The sequence below is a fragment of the Pristis pectinata genome, chromosome 33 (genome assembly GCF_009764475.1).
Source record: "Pristis pectinata isolate sPriPec2 chromosome 33, sPriPec2.1.pri, whole genome shotgun sequence".
Lineage (NCBI taxonomy): Eukaryota > Metazoa > Chordata > Chondrichthyes > Rhinopristiformes > Pristidae > Pristis > Pristis pectinata.
In genome coordinates, this window is record NC_067437.1 from 4,430,943 (window position 1) to 4,445,574 (window position 14,632).

Here is a 14,632-nt window from a genome sequence, read left to right on the forward strand (position 1 = left end):
TGCTGCTCCAGAGAAAACAACCCAAGTTTGTCCAACCTCTCCTCACAACTCATGACCTCTAACCCAGGCAGCATCTTGGTGAACCTCTTCTGCGCTCTCTCCAAAGCCTCCACATCCTTCCTGTAATGGGGCGACCAGAATCAAATGCAATACTCCAGATCCAGCTTAATCAGAGTTTTATAAAGCTGCAATGTGACTTCCCGACTCTTGAACTCAGTGCCTCGACTTACAAAGGCAAGCATGAGATACACCTTCTTTACCACCCTATTGATGTACAGCCACTCTCAGGGAGCTATAGACTTGGACCCCAAGATCCCTCAGTACATCAACACTGTTAAGGGTCTTGGCATTAACAGGTACTGTCCCTGAGGTGGCAGGCTGTGGGCTGGGGCATTCCTAGAACCAATGTGCTAGTTGACCCAAGGGGATTAGGGCAGCAGGTCTAAGATGACAACCCAGGATCCCACTGCTTACCACCAGAAGTGCAAAGAGGATGACCCCACAGCTCCACACATCCGCCCGACGGCCATCGTACTTTTCTCCCTGCGAGTGGGAAACAGAGAGGTCAGTGGCTTCGAGCGCCGGCGGCCATTGACCAGAGTCCCCTTGACGGGTCACTTCCTTGTCTTTTCTTCCTGCTCTTGTATAATCTTGTAATGGCTCGGTTCCTGGCAGGAGGGCTTGTTCTTTGAAGAGAGGCTTATTGGCCAGTGCTGACTGGAAGAAGAGGGCCATCTCTCTGGGAAGTTTGAGATTCGGAGGGGCTTTGGCAGGGTGGATGCTGAGAGGGCTGGCAGTGTCTGGAAGCACTTTTGATCTTATTGAACATTCAGGACAAGAGGCTGGACATTTCAGATTGAGATGGGGAGAATATTCTCCCAGAGGGTCGTGAATTCTCTCCCGCACAGGGCCTTGTCATTGAGTGTACTGAAATAATTATATTTTGAACGCTGAGGGCATCAGACGGGAAAGTGGGTGAGGTACAGGATCAGCTCGAGGAGCTGAATGGTCAACTCCTGCACCCGTTTGCTGATATTCCTTCAGCCCTCTGTCACATGAAGCGGGAAAGCGAGGCCACATACATGTAGTCAACCTGGTTGACTTTCTTTTCCGTAACCGAGGGGATCTGTTGCCATGGCTTTCCCACCATTCCTCCAACTGAGGCCTAGCTGAGGCGGCTTCGGCCTAGCAGGCCTCTGGTCTTTCCTACCAAGCACTGACTTGGGGAAACAGCTGGGCAATTTTTGTGGAAGAATCAGTCACGGACTGAGCAGGCAAAAACACCAAGTGGAACAAAAATTATCGTCGTAGTCCTTTCAAACCAGGTTGGGTCTGGAGAAAAGGCTTTGTGCCAACTTACACCAGGGCGAGGTTCTGATTGGCTAGAGCCAGGTACAAATGGGAAGTACATTTGACGGTATTGGGCACTGGAAATGTTTCCATAGTATCCATGAGGTGTTGGTGTTGGTCAGACTGCATTTGGAATATTGCGAGCAATTTTGGGCCCTGCATCTATGGAAGGACATTCTGGCCCTGGAGAGATTCCAGAGGAGGCTCACAAAAATGATCCCAGCAATAAAAGGCTTGATGTATCAGAAGCGTGTGATGTCTCTGGACCTGTACTCAATGGAGTTCAGAAGGATGAGGGGGGAATCATTGAAACCTACCAGATACTGAAAGGTCTGGATAGAATGTACACGGAGAGGATGTTTCCATTAGGAGAGTCTAAGATCCGAGGGCACAGCCTCAGAATAAAGTGACATCCCCTTAAAACTGAGTGGAGGAGGAATTCATTCAGCCAGAGGACGGTGAATCTGTGGAATTCGTTGCAACAGAGGGCTGTGGAGGCCAAGTCATTGGGTGTACATAAGGCAGAGATTGATAGGTTCTTGATTAGAAAGGTGGTTAAGGGTTACGGGGAGAAGACGGGAGAATGGGGTTAAAAAAAAATCAGCCATGATTGAATGGCGGATCAGGCTTGATGGGCCGAATGGCCTAATTCTGTTCCTATGCCTTATGGGAACAAAAATGCCCAGGGATCGAACAAAACTTACCCTGATGACTTCTGGACAAGCATAATGTGGAGACCTACAGAGAAAGCAGAGTAGAGGGTTGTTAAATGCCAGACAATAAGATAACACGTCTCAGGCCTTCAGCGGGTTCGAACCCTCCCTAGTCTGGACACGGAGTGCATCAGTGTCCTCGCGCACAAGCCCACGGAGAGGGGGGGGGCAGGAGCTGCTCCCTCACCTTCGGGCCGTGGGTTCAAACTCTCCCCTCCTCCCAGCACAACGCTCGAGCTGACAGCACACCACGGTACAGAAGGAGCAGCGAGCCGGTGAAGCCCGCCAGCACTCCCTGGTGGACGCGAGGTGTCCCAGGCCACGTCTTAAAGAAGAACCCCCAGGTCCCGTCACTGAATCGTTGATCACTGTGTATGGGATCTTGCTGTGCAATCTCCCTTCTTTATTAATAATACAGATAGTGAATACAACTGGGACCCATCATTGCCTTTATTCATTCTACCAATTGATTCAATACATTCTATGGTACTTGGGTAGAAAAGGTCTAGAGGGATATGGGCCAAACGCAGGCAAATGGGACTAGCTATCTTGGTCGGCACAGGCAAGTTGGGCCGAAAGGCCTGCTTCTGTGCAGGGAAATGGAACAAGATCAGTATCTTGGTCGGCATGGACGAGTTGGGCCGAAGGGCCTGTTTCTGTGCTGTATTACTCACAGTGCTACTCCCTTACAATATGTCAATGCCACTAACGATTCTTGCAGGAGGCAGCTTTCGCCTGCCGACATAGCCTTACACCAGAAGACCGAGGGGTTTCAGGCAGACCGGACCACATCCTTCACCAATCTGATGATCTCCCAACAGTAGCCGATGTGGTGTCGGTGTGGGACCCTGGGAGCAGCCCGTCAAGGACAGAGTCCTGTGTTTCACAGCTGCTCGGGGCAACCCCTGGACAAAGGCCAGAGTCCCTTCCCTCTCTGGGCAAACACACAGACCACGAGGAGGTGGACCATTGTCTCACCTACATCTCAGCCACTGTGAGGGCCGCTGGGTGTTCACTGACCGCAATGCATTTCACCCTCTACAACTCCCTGAGGTTGTGGAAGACACCATTTAAATGCAGGTGGCTGGTTCTCTTCCCATTTATACATGACCGTGGGCAGGGACCGTTGCTCGAACTCCTTCAAGTTCAAGTTTATTGTCACAGGCATACATCCCCAGGGCAGAAAAGCCACAAAAATTAGCCTTTTTTTTTGCAGCAGTACCACAGTACACTACAAACATGACAAACAGAAGTTAAAATAAACTTAAATTAACATAAATTATACATAACTTACATGACAAAATAAACGTAGCAACATGAGTGCAAGTTGAGAGAGAGAGGAAAAAGTCGAGTCTGAGGTAGTGTTTGGGATTTTCAGGTCGGTTCAAGGACCTGACGGCAGTGGGAAGGCAAAGTTCAGCCACTCTCGGGATGAGTGAGATTTGTACTGGACGGGTTAGGGGAAAGGGAGCTCAGGAAGATCCCACAACAGAGATATAGGGAGACTTGGTGAAATCCGGAGGAATGTTCTCATCCGGTGTCAGGCAGACACACACACAGAGCTGAGCTGCCAGTTCACAGCTCAGTGACTCCCGAGGTATTTCCAGAGTGATCCCAGCTATAGCACAGGAAACACAGCAGCCAATTTGCGCACAGCAAGCTCCCGCAAGCAGCAATGAAGCGATGACCCAGCTGTTTCTCTGTAACCCCATTGGCTGAAGGCTGAGGGATTGGCCCCAGGATACGAGCTCTGAACCCAAGTATTTACAGACTGCCCTCTTACCCACAACTGGTCTCCAGGAGGCTATCACCAACCTGGAGGGAAGCCATCCCAAAATCCGCAATCCGGATGTTGTTCTTTTCATCCAGGAGAAGGTTTTCCGGTTTCAAATCCCTGTGGCTGCAAGGCAACAAACTGTGAATTATAGAGAGCCATAGACAGGCCCTTCAGCCCACTGAGTCCGTGCTGAACATCAACTACCTGTCTACACTAATCCCTCTCTTTATTCTCCCCACGTCCCCATCGCCCACCCCCAGATTCTACCACTCGCACTAGGGGCAGTTTACAGCGGCCAGTTAACCTACTGACCCGCATGTCTTTGGGTTGTGGGAGGAAACCGGATCACCTGGGGGAAGCCCACAGAGTCACAGGGAGAACGTGCAAACTCCACACAGACAGCGCCGGAGATCAGGATCGAACCTGGGTCTCTGGCGCTGTGACGCAGTTGCTCTACTAACTGCGCCACTGTGCTACTGAGTTAGAATGAATCACTGAATCAAGTTGTAGTTAGAAGGCTGAGGCAGCTGAGTCACCAGGGTCGGGGGGGGGGGGGGGGGGTCCAAGACCCAAAGGGGTTTGTTACAGAGTTAAGGTGGGAGAGGTGGGAGGGAGAGAGTGGGGGGGGTGGGGGTTAGAATTTGGATGTGGAATGCTTAAGGACTAACGGTGTTGTGAGATTAGACAGCAATCAAGTCTCAAAGAGCAGATGGAGAGTAATTGAGGGGCAAGAAATTTGTTCACACACTCCAGAAACAAAAAGGCATTTAAAATCAGATTAATGCGGACCAGGTCATTTGAGCCCATGTTTCTCAGTTTCTTGGCGCTTATCAGGAAATTTGTCTCCTCATTTTGTGGCAGGATTTCATAGTACTTCATAGTCAGTGTAAGATCTCCCGAATGACTTCAACAGCAGTGCAACACACACAATCTGTCTGCAGTAAGATTTTCAACCTCACTGGTCTACAAAGCAACAGTTCTTATTTACTCCCAGAAGAACCAAGGTTTACTGCTTCTCCCAGCACTGTGCTGAGTAAAGTATGAACATCAAACTACACTCTTTGTCCTCACTGAGACCTGTGATCTCCTCTGATCTCAGGTACAACCTCACATGTGTCTTGACCAGAGTTCACAGTCATTCCCACTCTCAGCATCCACACTACTCCAGGCTCTTGATCTCATAGAGTCATAGAGCTATACAGAAAGGAAATAGGCCCTTCGGCCCAACTCATTCATGCTGAGCAAGTTGCCGAACTGAGCTAGTCCCATTTGCCTGCCCTCTAAACCTTTCCTATCCATGTAACTGTCCAAATGTTTCTTAAATGTTGTTATTGTTCCTCTGGCAGCTCATTCCATGTACTCACCACCCTCTGTGTGAAAAAGTTGTCCCTCAGGTCCCTTTTAAACATTTCCCCTCTCTCTTTAAACCTGTGCCCTCTTGTTTTGGACTCCCCTACCCTGGGAAAAAGACTGTGGCCATTCACCTTAACTATGCCCCTCATGGTTTTATAAATCTCTATAAGATCACCCCTCACCCTCCCACACTCCAGTGAAAAAAGTCCCAGCCCATCCAGTCTCTCCTTATAACTCAAGCCCTCCAATCCAGGTAACACCGTCATAAATCTTTTTTTGCACCCTCTCCACAGTTTAATGACATCCTTCCTGGAGCAGGGCGACCAGAGGTGTACGCAGCACTCCAAATGTGGCCTTAGATAAGACAAGATATCTTTATTAGTCACATGTACATCGAAACACACAGTGAAATGCATCTTTTGCGTAGAGTGTTCTAGGGCAGACCACAAGTGTCGCCACGCTTCCGGCGCCAACATAGCATTCCCACAACTTCCTAACCCGTATGTCTTTGGAATGTGGGAGGAAACCGGAGCACCCGAAGGAAACCCATGCAGACACGGGGAGAACATACAAACTCCTTACAGACATTGGTCGGTATTGAACCTGGGTCACTGGCGCTGTAATAGCGTTACGCTAACCACTACACTATAATCCCTGACCAACGTCTTGTACAGCTGTAACACACCTCTGCCACCCCTCACAGTTTGCTGCTCACTGCTGCATTAGAGAGGTTACCCAGGCTCCATTCTCAAAGGGATGAGACTCCTACAGCCCACAGGAGCAGGGAGGGTCTCTGAAACACCTATGAACAAAGGTCATACCTTCTGTTCTTCACTAGCCTGACCCTTGGATACATTCTCTTATCCTCTCCCAACATTCGTTCATTCAGTAGCAACCCTCTCCAGTAGGTGGAAGAGTGCTTCCTGTATTGTGATATGTTCCTTTAAGAGCTGGCTGCACAGGGCACACCTGCAGAGCTCCCTGGTGAGAACTGTGAGAAGGTGCATCTCTTCAGTAGAGAACGCGGCTTCAAACAAGGGAAGCACTAGATATGAACCTCCCTATTGAAGATCTTTGTCCTCTTACAGGGAAAAGGGAATATCTGTGATAGGGAGTGACCAGGATTGATGAGTTGTTGATGAAGCCATCAAGATGATAGGTTTATGAGGGAGAGACAGAGAAAGAGGAGGAGGAAGAGAAGGCAGGAGAGAGGGTGGGATAAGGGGCAGGGAGGGGGGAGATATTGGGAAGGAGGGAGAGGGGGAGAGAGAGGGGGGCGGAGGTGGCGAGGCGGAGGAGAAGAGGTGAGAGTGGGGTAGGGGAAGGGGGAAGTGGAAAGGGGGAAAGAAGGGGATAGGGGCTGGGGGAAAGGGGCAAGAGAACAAAGGGAGATGTAAACGCTGTGAAATAAAGGTCAGCACTGTTGCTAAGACCTGGAGCACCTGTGAAGAGAGGAAACCCATCACTACAGACGGATAACCTTACAGTAGAACTGGACAGATCTGATACAAGCCAAAAGTTAGTTACCTATGATTGTTGCATTCGATAGCGAGCCGAATCAAGATGGAAGTCGCTGTTCCTCAAGATCACACTGTGCCTCGTTGGATCAGCGCAAGAGGCCACAGACAGACAGGTCAGAATGGGAAGGGGGTGGGAAGCACAGAGGAGGCCATTGGGCCCATCATGCCTGTGCCGGCTTTCTGAGGAACTCACAACGCAATTGTTCTACGCCTGTCAATTATTTGGAAGGCTGCTGCTGGATATGCCGCCACCACCCTTCCTGGAAGTGCACGGCATGTCACAGAAACCCTCCGTCCCCAGTCCGGTACCAAACCAACTCCCTTCAACCTGTGCCCTAGGCTCACTGACCCTACAGCCACACAGGGAGCGGCTCAGAGAAGGTTCACGGGGCTGATACCTCGGATGAAGGGGGTGGTCTTTGGGGAAACAGATGAACATTATCGGCTCCCACTTATTGAGGCTCAAAAGAATGACCGGGGATCACACTGAAACATAAAATTCTGTGGGGACTTGACAGTGAATCTGCTGCTGAGGGTAGATGCTGACAGGACGTTTTCCCCTGTGGGGGTATCTACAACATCCGTGCTTCCCTGCGACGTGGGAGGTTGTTATTCTGCCCATCAACCTAAGTGCAGGCCAGTGCCGTCTATGTCCTGTGAATGAATTATAGAAATGGCTTTCAATGAATTAGGAATAGCAAGGGTTAAGTATGGTGTGGTTCCTGTGTGTTATAGCTCTCCTTATGAATGACGAGGCGATTTCAGTTCCTTGAATCTATTCCAGCTCACCCAGCAATACCATTCCCCAGTCATTTTCTCTGTAATCTATTAGAATATCGAACAGTACAGCACAGGAACAGGCCCTTCGGCCCACAATGTCTGCGCTGAACACGATGCCAAATTAAATTAAATCTCTTCTGCCTGCACATGATCCGTATCCCTCTGTTCCCTGCATATTCATGTGTCTAACAGTCTCATAAATGCCACTATTGTATCTGCTTCCACCATTTACCCCTTACATTCTTATCAACTCCACCCAGATTCTACCCCTCACTTACACACTTGGGGCAATTTACAGCGGCCAATTAACCCACCAACCTGCACATCTTTGGGATGTGGGAGGAAACCGGAGCACTCGGGGGAAACCCACACAGTCACAGGGAGAACGTGCAAACTCCACACAGACAGTGGCCGAAGTCAGGATTGAACCTGGGTCACTCGATCTGTGAGGCAGGGGCCCTACTAGCTGCGCCACTGCACCACGCAGAAGGCAATGGTTTCAGAACAAGAGGTCACACATTCAAGGAAGAGATGGGGAGGAATTTTGCCTGTTAGAGGCTTAAGAAGCCTTGGAATTCTCAACCCAGAGAGCAGCAGAGATGGGGTTTTGGAATATTCTTCAAGGCCAAGATGGCCAGCTGTCTCTGGGAGGAAAAGGGTTAAAATACAACTAATGCATAAACTTATCAAATGGCAAAGCTAGTGCAACAGATCAAACAGCCTGCTCCAGCATCTATTTCTTAGCCCCTTATCTACACAATCATGACCCCGCACAATTCCAGCTGGCACTTCAGGGGTTAACCCCGACTGCTGAGGCCTCTCGCTGGCGCTGATGCGAGATGAGATTGCACCGGAGCTGCGCGTGGGACACCAGTGCAGATGTGAAATGGATCCCTGATTAAAACACAGGCCACATTCATCACCCAGCACTGCTGACACTTCTACACCATCAGAAATCTTATTACACTTCCCCTGCAACGTAATTACTACAAGATGTGCAGGCGTGATTTGAATAAAGGATTAATCTAAAGCCACCTCGTGGGGCCTGATATAGCAGCAGCACTTCACCGAGTGATGTCTGTTCCCACAGCCCCTGGACGGCGGGAGGCGAAGCAAGTGAATTTGGGATTTGCTGGAATTTATAGATGGATTGAAGGGGAAGTTGGGGGGAAAGGAACAGAAGGATGGGTTGGATGAGGAGGGGTGTGGAGCATATACAACACTCGGGTGTCACAGGAACTAATGCCTTGAGTCATTAGTAGGATCATTGAGGGTCATGGAAAATAGGCCCTTCAGCCCATCATGTCCATGCCGACTACGCCAATCCCATTTGCTTGCATTAGGACCCTACCCTCCTATGCCTTGCCTATTTAAGTGCCTGTCTAAAACACAGGACACAGAACATAGAATCAGTATAGTGCAGGAACAGGCCCTTTGGCCCACCATGTCTGTGCTGACCGTGATACTAATCTAGACTACCCCCATCTGCCTGCACACGGTCCATATCCCTCCATTCCCTGCCTGTTCATGGCCCTGTCTAAATGCCTCTTAAATGTTGCTGTTGTATCTGCCTCCACCACCACGCCTAGCAGCCCGTTCCGGGCACCCACCACTCTCTGTGTAAAAATTCGCTTCGCACATCTCCTTTCAACTTTTCCCCTCTCACCTTAGACCTATGCCCTCTAGTATCTGACATTTTCACCCTGGGAAAAAGATTCTGACTGTCTAGCCTATCTGTGCCTCTCATAACTTTATAAACTTCTGTCAGGTCTCCCCTCAGCCTCTGACGCTCCAGAGAAAACAACCCAGGTCTGTCCTTATAGCTAATACTCTCCAATCCAGGCAACATCCTGGTGAATCTCTTCTGCACCCTCTCCAAAGCCGCCACATCCTTCCTAAATGCCTCTTAAATGTAGACATTTTATCCGTCGCCACCAATTCCTCTGACAGTGAGTTCCAGATATCAGCCACTCTCTGAGTTAAAAACCTTCCCCTCCGATGACCTGTTAAAACTCCTTCCTCTCACCTTAAACCTATGCCCTCTTGTTTTTGATGTTTCTGTCACGGACTCTGACTGTCTATTCTATTGATGCCTCTCATAATTTTAAGTCACTCTATCAGGTCACTCCTCAGCCTCCTTCATTCCAGGGAAAACAAGGCCAGCTTATCCAGTCTCTCCTCATAACTCAAGTCCTCCAATCCAGGCAACCTCCTGGTGAATCGCCTCCACACTCTCTCCAGCGCAACCACATCCTTCTTACAGTGTGGTGACCAAAACTGCACACAGCACCCCAGGTGCAGGCAGACCAGTGTTTTGTGAAGTTGCAACATTAGATTAAGATATTAAGATATTTATTTATTAGTCACATGTACATCAAAACACACAGTGAAATGCATCTTTTGCGTAGAGTGTCCTGGGGGCAGCCCGCAAGTGTCGCCACTCTTCTGGCGCCAACATAGCATGCCCACAACATCCTAACCTGTACGTCTTTGGAATGTGGGAGGAAACCGGAGCACCCAGAGGAAATCCACGCAGACATGGGGAGGATGTACAAACACCTCACAGACAGCAGCGGGAATTGAACCCAGGTCGCCGGCGCTGTAATAGCATTATGCTAACCGCTATGCTACCGTGCTGCCAACTCTTATATTCTGTGCAACGGAGTCAGAGTACAATGGATAGGATTTAGGCCTCAGTGATGAGGGTCCTCCCTCATCTACACCTAGAATCTGGTAGTAGTTCAGGATAAACTTTTGAAGAAAACAGAGTGTAAATTTGCCAGAATGGTACCTGACCTCCAAGGGTTAATCACGAGGACAGATTACACAGATTAGGGTTGGATTTGACAGGTTAAGAGGAACTGATGGAGCAGGGAGAGAGAATCTACTTCTGCTAACCCCAGAGTCCGTCAGGTTCAGGGACTGAAATCTGGAGCCATAGATTCCGGATTAAAGTTCGGAAACACTTCTGCACGAACAGGGAGATTCGAACTTCTCTTCATCAAACAGAACAGCAAGTGTTGCTGAGTCTACAGTTAAATTAGAAAGTTAACTGCTGGCCCAGCATCACAACTTAACCAATGGCATTAAGAGATATGGGGTTTGGAGTTAAGCTTTAGACCAGCCAGGAGATCCTTGAACAGTGGCTCAGGCTCGACGAGCTGAATGTCCTCTTCATAAGCTGCTTTCATTCCTGTTATTCCAAATCATTCCCTCTATGGGGGGCACTGCCTCTCTCCCCCGAAAGCCCAAATTATCCCCGCAACAGATGGACAAAGGAGAACAGCAAGGAAGACGAGACGAACTTTTACAAAACACTTGTTCGACCACAGCTGGAGGATTGTGTCCAGATCTGAGCTTGACACTTTACAAAAGATCTTGAAGGCTTTGGAGAGGGTGTAGGAGAGATTTACCAAAACAATTCTGGGCATGAGGGACTTTAGTGGTGTGGATGGATGGGAGAAGCCGGGGTTGTTCTCCTTGGAACAGAAAAGGGGATCTGACAGCATTTAAAACCATGAAGGGACACAGACAGAGTAGAGAGAGGGAGCAATAGTGACCATTGGCAAGGACCAGGGGACACAGAATGAAAGTGATTGGCTCAGTGTGGAATACACTGCCTAGGCAGTGCAGTGAAGGCAGAGTCAATCAAGGCGTTCGCAAGAGAACTGGGTATGTACGTGATGGGAAACAAACATTTCACAGCTACAGGGAGGAGGGAGACAGTGGCTGGATTGCTCATGTATGGAGCAGAAGTGGTTAGATGGGTTGAATGGCCTCTTTGCTTTTATCACTGTTCCTTCTGTCACTGGTGTGACTGTCCAGAAACTGGAGGGCATGGTATCTGACTTTCATGCTCAATCCATTCATAAACTCACTCTTGACCCCATTTCAGATGGAGGTCAGTGCCTCGGGGAGTTGAATGGGTAATTCCCGGTTCGACTCACCCTGCCATTTCTCCACCGTCATCCGCATGTGTGATGACATAATGTGTGTGACATCCACCTTTACCCTACCAAGAGGAATTGGATGAATAATGTGCAACCTAAGACCTGTGTTTATAACTCACACTCAGAGTAAATCCCACAGCAAGTCAGCAAGCTGCTGCTCTGCTGTCTGTGTGTGCTTGTCTGGGCTTTCACTGCTCTGTACATCACAATAGATACTGCTAGATCACACGGTGTTTATTGGATATGATCAGACTGCACAAGCACGGTGACCTCAGCAACTTATGAATCTGTGTTTCACAGTGTTGTAGGGTCTCTTGTGACTCAGGGCTCAATCAGCACCTGTAAGTGTGGGGGGAGTGTGGCCACTGACACTACAGACTCATCTCCCCCAACCCCTCGCTCCACTTCCCCTCACCTCCGGAGCAACATTATGCTGCTGTAGTATACCTGCTGTGCAGAGTCCACTTTAAAGCACAGCCTCACAAGGTGAGGGAGGAAGATAGAGCTGGAGAGTGATAGTTAAATTGTGAGAGATTAAAAGGTGTCAGTGTTCAGAGGGGCCTGGGTGCCCTTTACTTTAACATCCAGGTTCAACAAGCAGTTATTAAGGTAAGTTGTACCTTTATTGCAAGAGACTTTGAGTACCAGGATGAGATGTCTTGCTCTAAGGGCGCTGGGGTGGCCACACTGGAAGATCGTGTCTGGTCTGTCTCCTTAGCTACAGCAGGATTACTCGCAATACAGGGTGTGCGGCAAAGGTTCACCAGGATGATTCCTGCGATGGTGGGTTTGTTCAGTGAGGAGAAGTTACATTAAAACTCCAATAATCTGGCACCTCGGGACTTTGGTGGTGTCGGACCAGTAAATTTTATAGATCATTGGATGTTCCTCCTTTTAGTACCCAGACACATTTTTATTCCACTGTTTTACATGTTACATAGTAGAATAAATTGAACCCGGTGAGTTTAAAGGGTGCAGGAAATACACAAATGCTCCAGAACTCACTCCGGACACAAACCCACCCACGTTCCCGACCCCTGGGGTTTCAGACCCGAAACTCAGCTCCAGCCCCCACCACCAACCCACACCCAGGTCCCGTGCGTCTGACCACACATCGATAGTGCTCCGCACTTCTGGCTCACATTCCGGACTCATGAGTGAACCAGATGCCAGAGTGTCGGGATTTCCGAACAATCCGACGCTGAACTATCAGAGTTTTACCATAAATAGATTGTGTAGAACCACAGAAACACAGAGCACCAAAACGAGCCAACTTGTCCCAGACGGCTGCGATCCCCATCTATGCTCCCATTAGGCCCATATCCTTCTACGTCTTTCCTATGCCTATGAGTTATAGGGAGAGGTTGGGCAGGCTAGGACTTTATTCCTTGGAGCGTAGGAGACTGAGGGGTGACCTTACAAAGATGTATAAAATCAAGAGGGGCATAGATAGGGTGAATGCGCTCTTTTTCCCAGGGAAAGGGAATCAAAAACTAGAGGGCATAGTTTGAAGAAGAGAGGGGGAAAGATTTAAAAGGGAACCTGAGGGGCAATTTCTTCACACAATACAAAATGCTGGAGGAACACAGCAGGTCAGGCAGCACCTATGGAGGGAAATGAACAGTCAACCTTTTGGGCCGAGACCCTTCATCAGGACTGGAAGGGAAGAGGGTAGAAGCCAGAATGAAAGGGTAGGGGGAGGGGGAGGAGCACAAGCTGGCGGGTGACAGGTGAGTCCAGGTGAGGGGGGGAAGGTAGGTAGGTGGGGGATTGGTGGGGGGGTAAAAGGGTATGATGTAAGAAGCTGGGAGGTGATAGGTGGAAGTGGCAAAGAGCTGAAGAAGAAGGAACCTGATAGGAGAGGGCAGAAGACGATGGAATAAAGGGAAGGAGGTGGGCAGGTTGTGAGTTCTTCACCCAGAGGGTGGTGCGTACACGGAACGAGCTGCCAGAGGAAGTGGCTGAGGCAGGTACTATAACAACATTTAAAAGGTATTGGACAGATACATTGATAGGAAAGGTTTAGAGGGATATGGACCAAACACGGGTGAGCTTAGATGAACATCTAGCTCGGCTTGGACAAGTTGGGCCGAAGGGCCTGTCTCTGTGCTGTATTACTCTATGACTCTATCCAAGTGCCTTTCCAACTGCCTTTTAAACATTATATCTGCTGCAGATTTAGATTGCACCTAAACTCTTCAAAGTTTAGGGGAATGAAACATGAAAAATCCTAGTGGGGCTTGACAGGGTGAATGCAGTGATAACGTTTCCCCTGGCTGGGGTGCCTAGTTCCAAGGGACAGATCTCAAAATAAGGAACCAGCCATTGAAGACCACAATGAGAAGATCCAAGGGTGCTAAATCTTTGGAAGTCTCTGCCCAAGGAGGGCTCTAGAAGCTCAGTTGCTGACTATATTCAAGACAAAGATTGATAGATTTTTGTATTTTAAGAGAAGCGTCAACTCTGTTGCTGTGGGTTTCTGACATGGGTTAGATCACATGGGATCCAGGGCGAGCTAGCCAATCCGATACAAAATTGGCTTGGTGGTAGGAGACAGAGGGTGGTGGTAGAGGGTTGTTTTTCAGACTGGAGGCCTGTGACCAGTGGTGTGCGGCAGGGATCGGTGCTGGGTCCACTGCTATTTGTCATTTATATTAATGACTGGGATGAGAACGTAGGGGGCATGGTTGGTAAGTCTGCAGACGACAAAACTGGTGGTATAGTGGACAGTGAGGAAGGTTATCCAAGATTACAACGGGATCTTGATCAGCTGGGACACTGGGCTGAGGAATGGCAGATGGAGTTTAGTTCAGATAAATGCAAGGTGTTGCATTTTGATAAGACAAAATAGGGCAGGAGTTACTCAGTAAACATTCGGGCCCTGGGGAGTGTTGTAGACCAGAGAGAATGAGGGGTGCAGGTACATAGTTCCCCTGAAAGTGGTGACACAGGTAGACAGGGTGGTGAAGAAGGCATTTGGCACACTGGCCTTCATGGATTGGTATACTGAATACAAGAATTGGGACGCCACGTTACAGCCGTACAAAGCATCATTAAGGCCACATTTGGTCACCCTGCTGTAGCAAGGACGTCATTAAACTGGAAAGGGTGTGAAAAGCTTATGAGGATGTTACCAGGACTGGAGGGCTTGAGTTATAAGGAGAAGCTGGATAGGCTGGGACTGTTTTG

The 14,632-nt window shown here is 49.1% G+C and overlaps 2 protein-coding genes across 5 annotated transcripts in view; one reads left to right on the plus strand and one right to left on the minus strand.

The window, feature by feature from the left end:
* The window catches only part of LOC127585534 (MOB kinase activator 2-like), a 507,209-nt gene that overhangs the window by 74,422 nt on the left and 418,155 nt on the right, over nucleotides 1-14,632 (plus strand). The window lies entirely within an intron of this gene.
* Nucleotides 1-14,632, minus strand: part of LOC127585530 (serine/threonine-protein kinase BRSK2-like) — a 163,811-nt gene that overhangs the window by 32,228 nt on the left and 116,951 nt on the right. For all 4 annotated transcript variants that reach the window (XM_052043072.1, XM_052043069.1, XM_052043068.1 and 1 more), the window contains 3 exons: nucleotides 3,847-3,963; nucleotides 2,055-2,088; nucleotides 475-543 (listed from right to left, as the gene is read on the minus strand). In XM_052043072.1, coding sequence (XP_051899032.1) covers nucleotides 475-543; nucleotides 2,055-2,088; nucleotides 3,847-3,963 — 220 coding nt within the window. The remainder of the gene's footprint in view (nucleotides 1-474; nucleotides 544-2,054; nucleotides 2,089-3,846; nucleotides 3,964-14,632) is intronic.